At 52.2% G+C, this 16,919-nt stretch overlaps 1 protein-coding gene across 3 annotated transcripts in view; it reads left to right on the plus strand.

The window, feature by feature from the left end:
* The window catches only part of Kcnab2 (potassium voltage-gated channel subfamily A regulatory beta subunit 2), an 85,023-nt gene that overhangs the window by 36,886 nt on the left and 31,218 nt on the right, over positions 1–16,919 (plus strand). For 2 of the 3 annotated variants that reach the window (XM_028757864.1, XM_028757863.1), the window contains exons 2-3: positions 2,735–2,863; positions 3,971–4,012. In XM_028757864.1, coding sequence (XP_028613697.1) covers positions 2,787–2,863; positions 3,971–4,012 — 119 coding nt within the window. In that variant the 5' untranslated portion in view covers positions 2,735–2,786. The remainder of the gene's footprint in view (positions 1–2,734; positions 2,864–3,970; positions 4,013–16,919) is intronic. The other variant, XM_028757865.1, reaches the window with a different exon arrangement.

The raw sequence follows: 16,919 nt of genomic DNA on the forward strand, positions 1-16,919 counted from the left end.
AGAGAGAGAGAGAGAGAGAGAGAGAGAGAGAGAGAGAGAGAGAGAGAAGCTCAGTGAGCAGTTTAAAGGAGAGACTGCCCTTGAGGCCCTGAAGTCCCCAGTGCCAGGTGACCAGCATTCTCCAAGGAGAAGCACTGCACAGGTCAAACTCCCGACAGCTTGAGACCCAAAAATGCTTTGTCTGCAGGGTCCTGCAGCCCCATCCAGCTCCAGGACCTGTGAACAGATTCTTCCATAGAGCTGGGCTTTGGCTGGTGCCTTGGAGCGCCAATGGCCTGAAGGACTCACATCGTAAAAGACAAAGATGAGGGCTGAGGAGATGGTTCATTTGGTAAAGTGCCTGACACCCAAGCTTTAGGATGAAAATTTGATCCCCAGATGCACATAAAGGGCTGGGTGCAAGACCAAGCGTGGTGGTGCACATGTTGGGAGGCAGGCAAGTGGGTCTCTGTGAGTTCAAGACCAGTGTCAGCCAGGGTGACATCATGAGACCCTTCTTTAAAAAGAATTAGAAAGAAGCTAGGAGCAGCAGTGCATACCTATAATTTCGGTCCTGGAGAAGCAGAGAGTCCTGGGGCTCGCTGGCCAGACAGTCTGGCCCAGTTCGTGAGGTCCAGGTTCAGTGAGAGCCACTGTCTCAAAGAATATGACAGAGACTCATTACAGAGGGCACACCTCTGGCTTCCACGTGTACACACACTTGTGCACATGCGTGTGCACACACACACAAATGAGGACGGTGATTGGTGGGGAAAGTGGACACTGAGGAGCTTCAAGGAGACAGTCAGGATCACGTTGTCACAGCTCAGGTGCTTTTGCATAATGAACCAAGAGACCTCAGTGCGAGCCGTGCACCAGATACAATCAGTGCGAGCCGTGCACCGGATTCCTCAATGTTGAGGTCAAATCCCCAGCATCAACTTTGCCACTCACGACGGCTCCACGCTACTTTTGGGCATTTGCCCTATTTCCAGCAGGCACCCATGCAAGCGCTTGTGCCTGTAACCCAGAGGAGACTGCATCAGGACTTCCACCAGGCGGTGTGGCCAGGGTCGGCCAGGGTCGGCCAGGGTTCAAAGGAGGTCTTGATTCTAAGAGGAAACATTGGTAAAATGGCTATCTAGCTAAATGTCACCCTCCAATTTCAGGGAGGTCACTGCCAATCCCAAATCCCTTCGCCCATGAAAGTGGGGCTCTGTGGTTTTGAACCAGGGACCTTTGAATCTGGGCCCTTGCGAGGCCAGGAGCATGGCAGTTAACAAGGCTTTCTGGAATGTCAACACAAAGAATCTGAACAGCCAAGCCTGTGTGTGCAGACAGGTCTGGAACTGCCTGGGCATCTGAAGCAGTCAGCTGGGTGGAAGGGGTCGGCAGTGTTAAAGCCGAGTGTGGCCGAAGGGGTCCGAGGAGAGCCAACCGGCAGAGCATGGCCTGGAAGGCAATGGCAGGGGAAGGAAGGGAAACCGCTTGACACAGCGCCTTTGGAAGTTGATGCCCACGCTGCTAGGGAACCCAGCAGAGTAGAGCTGAGAGGATCCAGAGCAGCTAGGACACTGACCAGGGCTCCGGGCAAAAGGCTGGTGACTCTGCTCAAAGGTGGTGGGAGACTGTGATGGACAGACAGAAGGATCAATAGGGGAAGGGAACGGTTCCCGCCGTCATTACCTGTGGCTGCTATAGCAATGACCAGCAAGTGACTTAGTGGCTTCAGATAACAGTTACCTCAGGATGTCTGTGGATCTGGAGTTCAGAAGGCCCTTGGCTAAGCACAGCTGTGGGCCCCATGCTATCCAGGTGCTAGCCAGGGCTGGGGAGGAGGGCTTCATGGGAAGATCATAACTAGTGAAGGATCATGGGAAGATCCTAGCTAGTAAAGGATCAGCTTCAGGCTCCCAGGGTCATCTGAGAAGTCGCTTCTTGGTTGGCCTTTGGGCTGAGGCCTCAGCTCCTACAACTGGGATCTCTTCCACACAGCTACTCACGACATCAGACCTGGAAAGGGAGGGTCTTCCGGCAGGACAGAAATTACAGTCATCCAGTGACAGCCCATCTCCTCTGCCACATTAGGTCAGAATCAAGACCTAATGGGTCCAGCCATGCTCGCAGGGAGGTACCCTGCACTAGGAGGGGGAATCCCAGGGGTCATTGAGGGTAGCAAACAAACTCCCTAAACATCAGGGTAACACAGGAAGCTGCTATGCGGTGACGTCAGGGGCAAGGCGTACAGTTCAGGTTCCGAGAGGGGAAGACAAGTCCACAGACCCTCTGCCTCGTGTGAGCAGTGGCATTGGGTGTGGAGTGGAGGGACGGGGCCCTCCACGGCAGCCCGTTAGCATCCACGGGGCAGTCTGTCTGAGGAAGGATGGGTGGCTCAAAGAGCCCAAACCTGCTCAGTCTCTCTTTTTTTTTTTTAAGATCTATTGATTTTTTAAAATATTATTTATTTATTTTTATTTATATGAGTATACCGTAGCAGTCAGTGCTCTTAACTGCTGAGCCATCTCTCCAGCCCTATTTATTTTATTAATATGACTACACTGTAGCTATCTTCAGATAGCTACACCAGAAGAGGGCATCAGGTCCCATTACAGATGGTTGTGAGCCACCATGTGGTTGCTGGGAATAGAACTCAGGACCTTTGGAAGAGCAGTCAGTACTCTTAAACACTGAGCCATCTCTCCACCCTCAGTCTCTTTTTTTAACCACCACCCCTTGCCTTTGCATCTTCTCTCAGGATCTCCCCTCTGTGAAAAGGCACGCTGATCTGGATAAGTGAGGCCGGCCCCATGTATCCGGAATCAACCACGGGGTCCCCAGCTCGACTCTCCCTGCGGCAGACAGGCTCCCCCGGGATGATCTACAGGTAACTCACCCAGGCCTCCTCTGAGGAGGAGTCCCTGAGGCAGTCACCCTTCTCTGGGGAAAAACTAAGGTCTCAAAGAAGGCTAACAGGGCTGTGAGGTACACAGGCCCCGTGGGAAAAATGGAAGCTTTCCAAGCCTCTAGTTGGAAAGAAGGTGAGACTTTCCGGATGACACTGGGCCAGGATAGATTTGTTTCTGGTCCCTGGCCCTTTGGAAATCTCATCTGAGGCTACCTGAGCCCCTCAGCAGGGGGTCACAGCAGTGTTGTTCCTGCTGTGGACATCACTACTCAGTGGTCTGGGATATCCCACCCAGAGGCGTCTGGGAGGCTGCTCTCAAGGAGCTCACAGGCATTTGGGGACCTGCACCTGCTCATTTTCCAAAGGCCAGCAACAGCCAGACTCTTACAGGGCAATCTTGACCTCCTTGTGTGAACCAGCCTTTCTGAACAACAGACCTCCTGTAGGGGGCGCTGGTGAGCCACTGGCTACAGAGCCGGCAAAGGAAACCCAAAGCAGCATCACCATCCTGAAAGATTATGGCCGGATAGGACCCCAACAGCCTATATATTCTGGGAATTCGGACCTTTGTAGACAATGAGTGGACCCTGAGCTGTTGCAAATATCTTTGGAAAACCAGGGGGAAGAGGTGTCTGTCCTGGGAAGGGCCCCAGAGTCTCAGGCCCTCCTGTCAGGGTGTGATTTAGCGGCTCTTCTCAAGCATGTTGTAAAGCATAATCTAAAGCTTATTGAAAATCCAGACGCAAGCTGAGGGCGGGGCTTAAAAAAACCCAGCCGCTCTCTCAAGAGTCTACAGTGGGGAAGAAGCCTCGGTGCCTCTGGACCTATCCACCACCAGAGCAAGCAGGCGCCAGACCGCTGCTTCACTGGCCACTGGGTGGCGCTGCTGCAGAGCATTTGGTTGCACATCGGCTAGAGCCTGGTCAGCTACCCTGGAGCCCGGGGATGGAGATGCGTGGTGGGTGGGGCTGCGGGATATCAGTGATGAATTCTGAGCTTGCACCTGCCTGTGGCTGATGCCAATTGCATACTGTCTTCTCTCCTCTTCTCCCCCCCCCACCCCCTTTTCTCCATTGCTATCCGAAGTACTCGGTATGGGAGTCCCAAAAGACAGCTCCAGTTTTACAGGTAATAAGTCATCCTCCTGCTCCTCCTGCTCCTCCCCCCACCGCTCCTCCTCCTGTTCCTCCTCCCCCTCCTGCTCCTCCTTCTTTTTCTCTTCCTCCTCCCAATCCAGAAGGCCAAAGGGCAAGGTATGGTGGGGAGGGCAGTGCCCATCCCAGGCAGGGCAGGATGCAGGCTGGCACAATCTGCAATGGTGGACTCTCCCCATGTCTCTCATGTCTCTCCCCATGTCTCTCATGTCTCTCCCCATGTCTCTCAGTGCTAACCACAGAGCCTGTGCAATGCCTGGTGAAGGCCTGGAGAAGGCATGCATGCGGTCGGGTTAATTGCGTGTGTCCATCTACTGAAGTCCGCTTTGATTTGACCAAATGGGCTTAAGATATGGTCTCTTAAGATTTGGTCTCTCAGCCAAATCTATGCTTAGAACCTTGCTCACCAGCTCGGCCTGGAGCTTGGCAGTAGAGCACTTGCCTAGTGTGTTCAAGGAGATGGGTTTCACCATCACCATCACAAGGTTATAAAAGAAAAAAAGGAAAATTTTCAGTGTGCGGGCCACTTTCTTGTGGTTGTGGGACTGTGTTCCCGTTACCAGAGGGAAGGGTCTGTGCTGAACCAGTCTGTCCTTTCTGTCACCTGCAGATTTGTGTTTAGATGGGCTTACAACCTGTGGAGCCCTCAGGCACTGCTTTGAAGCTCCTGACATCATACGGTGTATACAGTGCCTGTGTGATTTGGGTCAAGGGGCTGGGGGAGGGGTGGTAGCTCTCAGACCAGGAGTATTTGAAGACAGGTGTTGCCATGCTGACTGAGGTGTGGCACTGAGAAGCCCAGGTTCCCCTTGGGGCAGTCTGCCTCTCCCTCTAGAGGAGCTCACACTCATCCACAAAGAGAAGGACACATCCAGAAAACACTTGCAGGCCCAAGAAGTAAACTGTCAGAGCTGCAGAGGACTTGCAGCCTAGCTGGCTGTGATGGGGGTCCCTACACCCTTGGCAACAGGGCAGTGCCTGCTGCAGCATCTACCCCGGAAGGATAGAGGTCGCCTTCCAGGTCTGTCTAGCACATCTCAGAGGTGGTGCTGTGGGCTGTTCTAACGCACCAGCACTCTGGGCTACGTGTGTGGTGGGGTGGGCACTGGGTCCTCTCATAGCTGTGTTCTTCCTGTGGCCTCAAGATCATGACCGCGCCTGGCTTCACAGGCTGACTTGAGCCACTGTCTCTGAGGTCTCGTTCCTCCCAGGGAAGTCTGAGAGATGAGGCTCTGGTTTGACTTTGGCATTGACTGGATAAAAACGTCTAACTGAAGTTGACCTTGCACACACTCGTGTGTCTATCTGTGTGGCACGTGAAGAATGCATGCTGTTTGTTGTGGTCAGATCGGAGTAATAAAACCAAACGTGCACCTGAGCCCCCATCCTCTACAGAGCCTGTCCACCTCCACCTGGTGAGAGAGGAAGGATGAACAGCAGGCTGAAAAGGCACCTGGTAAGGCACAGGTATGAATATGCCTGCCGTGAGTGTCCCCTGGTGTTAGCTGGCCCTCAGACCAGCAGACCACAGGTCCATCCCGCACTTAGAATCTCCAGTAGAAGTTTCACAAACCAGTTAAGTCAGATGTCTGATGGTTATCTTAAAGGGCTGGCTCTTCATTCATTGGACAGACAGGGTGACGCTCACTGGAAGCATCCACATCATCTTGGTACTAAGCATGGCCATCACAGAGCACCTGACATCACCTGACACTGGCCCTTTGAAAGCAGAAGTTGTTTGTGGCCTCACAGTGAACAGGACTCTCTGTCCTAGTTACCAGTTGAGCAACTCCCAGAGCAACGAAGAAGTAAAATTCTGTATAATACACAGCCCCAAACCTAGTGTCGTCTGGAGGTTGACATTCCTGCTTATGTGTCTGTGGGTTGGCTCGAGTCAACTTCTACTGGCTATGCAGGGACCTATTTTGTCTCCATGCTGCAGATGGGTCCACATGTCCTTCATCCTGTCTCTCTAGCCAGGGCCTGTTCTGGGCACGTTCTTCCATAGAGGAAGCATCAGAGGAGAAGAAGAGCCAGGCCTGCGGCTAGACTACAGCAGACACTGACTGACGTTTCTGCTCAGGTTCCTATGTTCAGAGCAAGCAAGACTCCCTAGTGCAGGAAAATGCATTACACCACCAGTAGGGGGCACCGCAGAGCCTCAGCGGATTGGTTGCTTTTCTCTTTGCTTTTACCAGTTGCCTGACCAGAGGGAAGGGAGGAAAGGAAGGTGGTTCATTTTGTCATATGATTTGGGCGTCAGGTTCATCACGGCAGGAAAGTGTGACAGTGGAAACGAAACGGTGTCTGCTTTGGTGGGGGTGGGGAGGTGAGGCTGCTTGCTCTCGTCTGGATAAATCAGGAAGCAGAGTGGGGAATCCGGGGGCTCAGCTGGAGTTTTCAGTCTGAGACCTTAGTTTACGGGATGCTGTCATCCACTCTGAGGTGTGTAAATGGCCTCACACGTGCCTGATATGTCTAGGGATAGCTAATGCTCTGGGTGTGTTTCTTAACTCAGTAAAGTTGACAATCTGGACTAGCCGTTACACATGGAAAGTCCCAGGTACAGAGAGGCATAAAGGACCGAATAATATAGCCAACCCCTGAACTTCTGTAACTTCATGGAAAACTTCTGGAGTGATGTTTTGCGCCGAGGAAGGATGTGGTTCCCCCTCCCAGCCGGTGTGACTCAGGACCACTGACAGCTAGGCTAAAAAAGCTGTCCCAGTAAACAATTCAGATTTTTGTTACTGTAACAGTATACCCGAAACGAGCTGTCTTGATTACTTTTCTATGGCTGTGATAAAACAACATGATCAAGACAACTTACAGAAGAAAATGTTAAATTTGGGCTTACATGGCTGCGGACAATTAGAGTCAGCGGCTAGGGGCAGAGCAAAGGCCGGAATAGCTGAGAATTTATATCTTGGTCCACGGTAGCCTAAAAATTTCCCCTGGGGCTCTACCTCTCAGAACCCATCATTACTTCAAAGAAGTAAACTCTTGGAGACACAATCATGAAAAGCTTGTCCTTTGGGGGGAAACATCCCAGCTCAGTCCTGAGGCCTCTCCAGGTTTTCATGTACCTTGGGTTGTGTTCAGGCTACTGGCTGCTTGTCCCGTTCCTCCCTACAAATTGGAAATTGCTATTTGTTCTTTTGTATCAGCCTGTACCCAAGACCCCACAGGCACTGGCATGTGTTCTGAGCATCCAAGGATACTGGCAACAGGGCATCACAGTGAACAGCCTAAAATCTTTATCTGAAGTTCAGTCAAGGGTGTCCTGTGAAGGAAACCTACCAGAGGGGTGTGCATTATGTACCCAAACAGATTTCTAGAACCTTCCATGTATAGGCAGCTGTCTGTACATATATCCACATGGAGTACACTCCCATGGAGGGGAAGAACATCTCTGTGTGCCTCTTCACTGTGGCAACGGCCACATGCCACAGGTACCCTAGCTATCCACTGCAGACACAGCTTGGAAGCAGGTGGAGAAGCCGTGGGCTATGTGTCTGGCATTCAAAGAAGGAACAGCACAACCAGCTCTTTTCTACCTGTGGCTCAGAAGACCCAGGCCTCTGACACAAAGGCAGCAGAGGCAGCAAAGGAGAGTCCACGGGAGGGGGCGGGACCCCCACCTCATGCCGCACCCCGACCATCCAGCCGGACGTCGGCATTGGCAGGCTGTAGCGTGGCACTGCACTTCCCGAGCTTTTAGGAGAAAGGTACTCGTGAATAATTCAGCCTCTGCCATGGGATGAAAACTCCCTAATAGAAGCTAATGGACTTGCTGCCTCCAACACCGACCCTGTGGGGCTCTCTCATTCACCAATTGCTTCTGACGTTCTGCAGTGACACTCCCTAATGAAAAACGCCACTGCGTGCGCTGCTTCCTTAGTTCCGTAACCAGACTGTGGCCTTTTTAACAAGCAGCCACCCGGGGAAGCAGGTGAGTCGGACACAGAAGTGGATGCAGCGGTCACTGTCTTGGGGGTGATGTCTAGACACAGACATCCCCGGGAACTTATACGGTAGAGCTGTGGTGGTGTCTGGGCATGCTTCCGGCTGGTCAGAAATCAGACCGTACACAATTTTTCAAAGCAGACAGCCTCAAAGATCCCACCCTGGGGTGCACTTGAGGTAACTGTGCAGAGTGGAGGAGGGTGGGCTGGCTCCCTGTGATCCTGCTTGCGCCCACCCCGTGCAGCCCTGGCCTGGCTGTCTTCCTGTCTGCCGGCGTCCTTCCGTCTAGCTCATGCCGCGCTGGTGTTACCCTTGATTGAGATTCAGCATTCATGACTTGGGCTGGCAACGCTGTCCACAAGGTTTCATGCTTCCTGAGAAGTCTGTCTAGGAAGCTCATGCCTGCAGGAGCCAGGGTTGCTGTTCAGATCTCGCTTTGCTGACACTTCTTGGGCAAAATGACTGTTTGTGTGTTGCAGGGATGCTGAGCGTGTGTGTGTGTCTCTCTGTGTGTGTGTGTGTGTGTGTGTGTGTGTGTGTGTGTGTGCTACATAGCCGCGCCCCGAGATAGTGACCACTTCTCTGTGCTTCCACTTCTGAAGCTTCCGGCTGGTCTCCTGGCTCTGGACACGTGTTGCCGTTTGACAGAGAGACAGGGCTTCTTTTTCCGCCTGCCCCTGTGTTGTCGGGCTTCAGTGGCTCCAGGTAGAAAACACTGGGTAAGGCAGAAGCGATTTCAACTGACTTAATGAGGTTAGCTCTGCCATCACCCCACTTTTCCGTGTCACCGTGTTAATTCGAGTGGAGTCTCCTGAGTCCCCGGCCGACAGGAATAGATTTCCAGAGAAAACCTGCAAGTGTGTGGAATTAGAAGGTCCTAATTGGGGGGTGGGAGGGGATGATGCTTGTTCTAGAGAGCAGGTAGGATGTAGGGTGAGAGTTCCAGAGAGCCTCGATCTAGAATGCGACAGGATGTTGCAACGCAGAGGTCAGAGGTCACTGCCATTTCTAAGCTCAGCCAGGAGGAGCCTTGAAAGTACGTTAAGAACCCTGCCATAGTATAATCACCTCTAAGAAATGCCCAGAGCACAGCCGCAGCGTGACAGAGCCCGACTTTGTCTGTCTACATACAGGATACCAGAACTCATGAACCTATAGAACACATCTATAGAACCTTCCTCCTCTGCTTGGCCTTCCAGCGCCTACCCAGTTAATACCCTCTCAAGCTACACACACACACACACACACACACACACACACACACCAGGACCGTGGACCCTCTGCTCAGGGCTATCACCCTCACTCAGTTCTCTCCCTTTAGCTCTCAAGTTTCTCACTTGTAACAGAAGGCTCTGGGCCACTGCCATGAGACCCTGCCTTCCCTCAGTGATGGCTGTGCAGCCAGCCAGGGAGGTAGCAGGACCCTGATCTTTCCTGTCCGCTCCTGTTTCCTACTGTGTTGTAAGGAGTGCGTGTGTCCTCTGTAAAGGACTGTCTTAGTGTCTGTCACTTCTTGATGGTGTTTGGTGGCTGCAAGGCTCATCCTAGCCGCCGGTCACTTACCTCCGCTCAGACAGTCAGTGGTCAGAGAGAGCACTGTCCCATCCTAGACCCGATAGCCTGGCTACTCTCATCCCACACTGGGGCCCTGGTGGTATTTTCAGACCCCTGCAGACCCCAGGCACTTTTGTGGACAGTGTCTTGAAAGCTAATGGCTATTGATTCCAGCCTTGCTGGGAGCGCGTGCATCTTACCCACTTTTCGGGAAGAGCTCCCAGCTGTAGCCTTCTCTCTCACCCCAGGGAAGAGAGAGCTAGCCTCCATTTCACACGGGGCTGGCTGCTGGCCATGCAACACCTCCAGAGGAGACAGTGGCCAGCCTGCAGGAGGGAGAGGAAGCCTGCACTGCCACCTGTAGGTTCCAGGTCTCCTTTCCCTAAACTATGCCTCAGCATGAGCTGGGACCCCTTTGTAGCCCCCAAACATATTTTCCTAGAAAAACAGGTCTTTCTGAAACAGCCCCAAACCCATCTGTTTCAGTATCAAGAGCCTTGCAGATGGCACCCCACTCCCACCCCAAAACTGTGAGCAGTGGTGAATGTCAGCCCTAGTGTGGAAACCATACCTCCTACCACAGAACAGTCTGTAAGTCACTGCGAAGCCTGAGTTTGGAGCCAGCCAGCCCCAGGGCTGCTACAGGCGCATTGCCAATAGGGCTCAGCCTGGCAAGGCCCAGTAAGCTTTGGCTTTCCTTTCAGAGGCCAGGGCACCTACTGTGACCTCCCTCCGTGGGCACTGCCAGGAACAGGAGCAGCAGCTACAGGGAGGCAGGGCAATCAGGGCCATTAGGAAAGCATCTTCGCAAAGGTGATAAATGCCGCACAGGAAAGGGGCGTGGGGAGGAGGAGCCACACCCAAAAAGCAAGGCTCAGAGCCTGTGCAGCCAACACAGCACCTGCTCAGGGAGACACCGCCCAGCTACACTGGGACAGAAATTTCAAGATGGGATAGACACTGGTTCCCTCATTTTGTCTGTGTCTGTCTGTTGGTCTGTGCACGCATACATGCACCTCTCTCTCTCTCTCTCTCTCTCTCTCTCTCTCTCTCTCTCTCTCTCCTCTCTGTCTTTCTCTGTCTCTGTGTGTGTGTGTGTGTGTGTGTGCGCGTGCGTGTGTGTGTGTGTGTGTGTGTGTTGGCACATGCATGCGTTTGTCTCTCTCTGTCTCTCTCTGTGTCTCTGTCTCTCTCTCTGTCTGTCTCTGTCTCTCTGTCTCTCTCTCTGTCTCTCTCTCTCTCTCTCTCTCTCTGTGTGTGTTTGTGTGTGTGTGTCCCTCCCTAGGATCCCATTGCTCTGTCCAGACCCCCTCTGAGCCCCTTTCCCTGACTCAGCTACAAATACAGTAAATATTCCATATCCCAAGCACTGACTGTGAACGAGGTCCTATGCTTGCTTTCACACAAAGATAGCTGTGGGGAAGGCCTCTGTGGAAGGACTGGCCACAGGTTCCCAGAGATGAACCCCCGTGCATGCAGTGGGCCAGCCCCCTGCAGTGCTCAGGCCTAGCAGGAAGAGGTGGCCCAGGGTGGGAGGACTTTGCACAGTCATCTCAATCTCCTGTCCTCACCTAGGGCCACTCAGCCCACCCCCAGGGCCACCAATACCTCTTCAGCTCCTTCCTGTGGTTAACCAAGCCTGCTTTCTCCTAGGCAGAGAGTAGCACTAGGCTGGTTCCCTTCCAGAAAACAGAGAGTCTCAGGGTCTCACCACTACAGCTGACCCAGCTGAAGTAGGAACTGCAGCACCTGAACATACATGATACTCAGGCCAGGTGACAAGGACGGGGGCCTGGATTGCAGACCCCGGCCTCACCTGTATCCGCAACTGCCCATCTTAGACAGAGCAGGGCATCTCTCCCTCCGGAGTGCTCACTGGCTCCCACTTGTGCCTCTGAAGTGCTGCTGGCAGGAGGATTGCAGGCGAATTCTTTCTCCCTGGATACATGTTTTTTCAGCCGTGCCAGTGACCAGTGTCAGGGCTACTGTTTGTATCCCAGTTCCCTTTCGCAGACACTGTTGATCTTGGCCTCCAAGAGTGAATTCACGAACTAGACTGACCTAGGAGTGGCTCTGGATGCATAAGCTGACAAATCTCATACTCCCAACAAGCCCACCACCTCTCATACCCTACTGCAAAACCTCCACAGACCGTGCGACATGCTGTCACGAAGCACGGAGCCCAGAGACCTCTGCCGGTGCCGCAGGATTTCCAGATGCAGACCGTGCACGATGGGCTTCACAGTTCCCCTTTCCCAGGCTTGAGGACAAACGTGGCCTCCCAGGCTGGGCCCCTGGCATGTGGGGTAGGGCGATGCCGTGGCTGATGCCCACTTAGGGCTTGCTTCTGTGACAGATGTGCCTTGTGCTTCTTCCCTGGGACAGCCTTTTGCCTAGGTCCCGCTTGCTCCCCTCACAAGAGCACTATGAAGGGGCATCTCAACCGCCACTGGGTAGCCCCAACATCCTTGTGCATGTTCCCCGTGCTCCCAGTTACTATGCTGCTTGGGAGGCAGTACTCCCTCCTGCCTGCAGTCCGGCTTGGCCTGCTTCTCTTACACTTGCTGGGGCAGATGTGGGCAAGCTTGTCTCCCAGCAAGCATGATTTTAAGGACAGGAGTCTCAGGCCAAGGGTGTTTCACCCAGGACTTGGGCACACCCTGATGTCAATTCTTCCTGAAGATTGTTACTCTGCATCCGCCCCTGCCCTGCAGCCAGCCGGCCAGCCTAGGGCCCCAGCGGTACTGACAAGTTCTTTAAACCACCACGCTCAGCATTTCTCATCTGGACGGTGGCAACTCCAGGCAGCATCATGCTGTCCATGACATACAGCGAGAGTCTGCGGAGCGTAAGCAGCAGATGCCACTCAGACTGGACCCTGCATCCAGTCCGCCAGACAGACACCCTGGAGCTTCAGCGGCTGAGGGAGGTGCGGGCAGCCGCCCAGGCCAGGAACATGGAGAGCTTCCTCCAAATGCACGGCCTTTCCCTGGACGGCTGCACCGCCCAGCGCACAGGCATGAAGTATCGGTAAGGGCTGGGCTGGAGACGGGGATGGGTAGTGGGTAAGGAGTCCTCAGAACATTCGAGAAAAACCTCAAGGTGCTGCAGGAGAAAGGGGCACCACGGCTCTGGAAATGCTGGCCACAGCTTTGTTGGGACTTCGCCGTGATTATTTTCAGTTTGGAAATCTCCAGAGCGGTGCCTCTGAGAGTGAATGCCTGCCATAGTGCTAGCTGTCTGGAAGTAAGCATAGCTGGGCTTGGAGTTTTGTCTGAGTGTTTCCATGCGGGGAACCTTGTTGTGCAGATAAAGGCCGTATCATTTGTCTCTGGCAACTTCACTGGGACAAATTAGCCACTTCATTGGGGTTGGAGAGATGGTTCAGCAGATAAAGGCACTGACTGTTCTTACCAAATACCTGAGTTCAGCTTCCAACACCAAAGTAAGGCAGTTCACAACTACCTGTAACTCTGCCAGAGCATATGCCACCTGCTGGCCTCTGTAAGTACTGCACACACACAATTACAAATAAAGTAAATACTCTTCAAAATGGGACCAGAGAGATGGCTCAGAAGTTACAGACACTGGCTGCTCTTGCAAAGGACTCAGATTTGGTTCCCAGAACCCACATAGTGCCTCATTACCATCCATAACTCCAGTTCCTAGGAATCCAGTGCCCCCTTCTGACCCCTACAGGCAAAACACGCAAACACATAAAGTAAATAAATCTAAAAAAATTTAAAGGAAAATACTTCAACTCACTGTCCCTAATGCAAACTCACTCTGGGAAGAAAAACCCATGTCGTATTCTCTGAACAAAGAAATGTGTCCTTCACTTCCCAAAATTGAGCTGTATCTATGATACATGGTTTTCAGCAGTTCTCCTCAGAATTGGCTGCATCTGACTGTAACTATGGCAACAAAGGCTGTGGGGTAAAGGTTCAGTCTGTCTCGATGACCTGCATGTAGAATAAGTTTTCTTAGGCTCCCAGAAGAACCTTTCTGCGTGACTCACGTCCCTATGGATTCAGCACCCAGGACAGCTCCTGGACACAGAGACGACAGGCCAATTGGCAGCCCTGTTTACAAACTCTTGGAGATTGCATTTGTGCACCTTTCTTGTCTGTAAGCTCCAGAGCCAGTTGATCAAAGGGGACTGTCTCCTCAAGTCCTTGTAGGACAGCCAGTGTTGCAAATGAAAATACAGGCTGGCTATCCAATTAGCGTCTCAGGTAGACAACAAGTATGTATTTTCATATCAGTATGTCCCGTGCAATGGTTGACATATACTTATAATTAAAAGTTACATGTCTATCTGAGGTTCAAGTCTCCTGTTTTAGCTCCATGGTTTGGCTGCTCTCTGTAAGTGGAGGTTAGGACTTCTCTGTGCTCTCCTCTCTTATGGACAATGTATTTGGTCCATTTGGACCGTTGTTGTAGTTTAAAGAAACAAAGCACTTCCGGTGGAGCCTGAGACAACAGGGTCTTTTTGTTGTTGTTGTTTTGTTTTGTTTTGTTTTTCGAGACAGGGTTTCTCTGTGTAGCCCTGGCTGTCCTGGAACTCACTCTGTAGACCAGGCTGGCCTCGAACTCAGAAATCCGCCTGCCTCTGCCTCCAAAGTGCTGGGATTAGAGGCGTGCGCCACCACCGCCCGGCGAGACAGCAGGGTCTTGAAATCTGTGTATTCTGAGTCACCTGTGAGGAAAAGACCCTTGGTCAGTCTAGTGGTCAAGGCTGTGCTTGTGATGATGGTAGAAACTGCTCAGGGAGAGAGACCCTGAGCCTTGTTTGTTTCTCATTAACTGCTCATGAGAACCTGGCGTGTACTCAGCAACCACTTTCTGAGAGGATGTTGGCACTAGATCCTTGTCTGGACCCTGGAGATGCTGTAGGAACAGGAGGAGCAGGGGCCACAACCTCGAGCCTACACATCTTGCGGCAGAGGGGAAGGAGAAATGAAATGATATCCCAAGATCCTCTTCAGTAGCATCAGCCATCCTGAAACCGGAAAGTGCGTGGGGGTACGTGGGAGGCCGGGGCAAAGCTGATCCGAGAAGGTGAAAGCTGAGTCCTGAACAGTCTGAGGGAGATCCCATCGGAAGACATGGTGGAGAGCCTTCCAGACACATTGCAGGGGATGAGAGAAGGGCTGGGTGACTGGGGAGAGCTTGTGACAGACAGGGTGGGGAGGGACTAGACCATGCCTTCCCAACTCTGAGGAACCAGCTCCCGGCGCTGTGGACAGTGATGATGGGCACAGTTTGCCCACTCATTTCCTGCAGCCGAATTGTATATACGAACTGAACTTCAGAAAATTACTTTATTTGGGTCACCTTATAGGGTCTTTCATCAGTGTGCTCAGATGAAGGGATACAGGACACTGGAAGGCCCTGTGATCGATGCAAAGAGCAGTAACATGTATGTAATCCAAGGAATGGCAGAGAGTCTCGGGGAGACACTCAGCCCAAAAGCTGAGTGAGGCACACTGTTGACTAACGCCTTTGGAGGGTACACAGCCCTGCCGGCTCCTGCCTGCTAGCCGGCTCCTGCCTGCCAGCCGCCTGGCCTCCAGACTGTGAGAGTAGTCAGTCCCTGTTGACTTTTAGCTTGTTTGTGAGTCTCCGCTGTGCGAGCCCCAGGAAGCTAGCAAAAACGGTATGATATGTCTCTGCCTGAGGCTCCAAAAATAGTGTTCAGGCTGCACCTGGGTCTAGACCACGTGGGGCTGACATCCTGTGGGGGAGCCCGCTCTCCAAGGAGGTAGGAGACCGGAAGACAATTCTCCCCTGGGCAGGGTGAGGGTTGTCTCACCCACAGGGACCCTGATGTGTCTGGTGACTTCGATGTCACTGCCCTCAAACGAGGTGGCTGTGCTGGCATTCACTAAAGATCCTAGCAGACTGTCTACACGAGGTGAAGTCATCTGAGAGGAGGGAACCTTGTTAGACCTGAGAAAAAAACATGTCCACCGTTGTTTGATTAGACAAAGCTGTACTTAAAAGTGCACAAGGGACTGGCCAGATGACTGTGTCCCCTAAGTCAGGGATCCAGAGAGCAGCTCCACACCTGCTTTTGAGGTACTTTTTTGGAGAAGAGTTAATAGAAATCAGCTGTCAAGATGATTGTTATCGCCTGAACAGAAGAGCGGGCAGACTTGGGGCTCAAGGTTACCTGTAGGGTAGGTAAGTGCAAGAGTACGTCATGCGGAAAGGGAGCCGTTACAGGTGTTCAGGAGTTTAGCAAGGTAAGGGAGTGGGTATACATTATGGGGTTACAAGTTCAACATAGGTTGAAAAACGCGGGGTGTAGGATCCCTTCGATTTAAGAAAACAGAAAGCTATTCCTGTAAGATATGGAGACTTAATAACAATGTGTAACAACGTGACTCCTTAACAACAATGTCTCTGTTTTGGTTTCACAACCGTGAATAAGAAAATGCCTCCAGCTAAGTGGCGGTGGTGGTGCAGGCCTTGAATCCCAGCACTTGGGTGGTGCACGCCTTGAATCCCAGCACTTGGGAGGCAGAGGCAGATCTCTGAGTTCAGGGCCAGCCTGGTCTGCAGCTGTTTGAGGACAGCCTTGGCTACACAGAGAAACGCTATTGGGGTGTGGGGGAGTGTCATAAGATCAAGTTGTAGGCAAGCCTGTAGGACGTTTTCTTAAACAGTGATTGATGTGGGAGGGCCCAGCCCATTGTTGGTGGGGCCACCCCTAGGCTGGTAGTCCTGGGTTCTACAACAAAGTAGGCTGAGCAAGTCATGAGGTGCAAGCCAGTAAGCAGTATCTCTCCATGGCCTCTGCATCAGCTCCTGCCTCCAGGTTCCTGCCCTGTTAAATTCCTGCCCTGACTTCCTTTGATGATGAACAGCAATGTGGAAGTGTAGGCTAAATAAACCCTTTCCTTCACAACTTGCACTTTGGTCATGGTGTTTCATCAACACCTTGAAGCTGTAGGATTCTACTGGGTGTCCTTCTATGTTGGTGACTACCTTGGGACTCAGTTAAGCTTGAACTTAAATATTAACATAAAAAGACAGATGCTGTGTGGCCTCAAGCAAACCACTTGGCCTCACCATGTCTTAGTTTCCTTATTTGAAAGCAGAACTAGAGTCGCAGCCTCAGAATTGTCCCTGAGCATTCTGTGGGGTAATAAAGTCACCATAACTCCAGGCCTGGCTACTAGTGGGAGAGAAACTGGGTTCTATTCCCACCTCAAGGACTTTTTTTTTGTCTTCCAGAACCTTCTATTTCCAATAGCCTTGGGTTTGATCCCTATCACCAGGAGTTATTTAAGTACTAGAGTATGCAGTTTGATGGTTTTTGTGTACTCATAGACTTGTGCAGAAATTTACCATGA

The sequence above is a fragment of the Grammomys surdaster genome, unplaced genomic scaffold (assembly GCF_004785775.1).
Source record: "Grammomys surdaster isolate TR1022 unplaced genomic scaffold, NIH_TR_1.0 126185, whole genome shotgun sequence".
NCBI lineage: Eukaryota > Metazoa > Chordata > Mammalia > Rodentia > Muridae > Grammomys > Grammomys surdaster.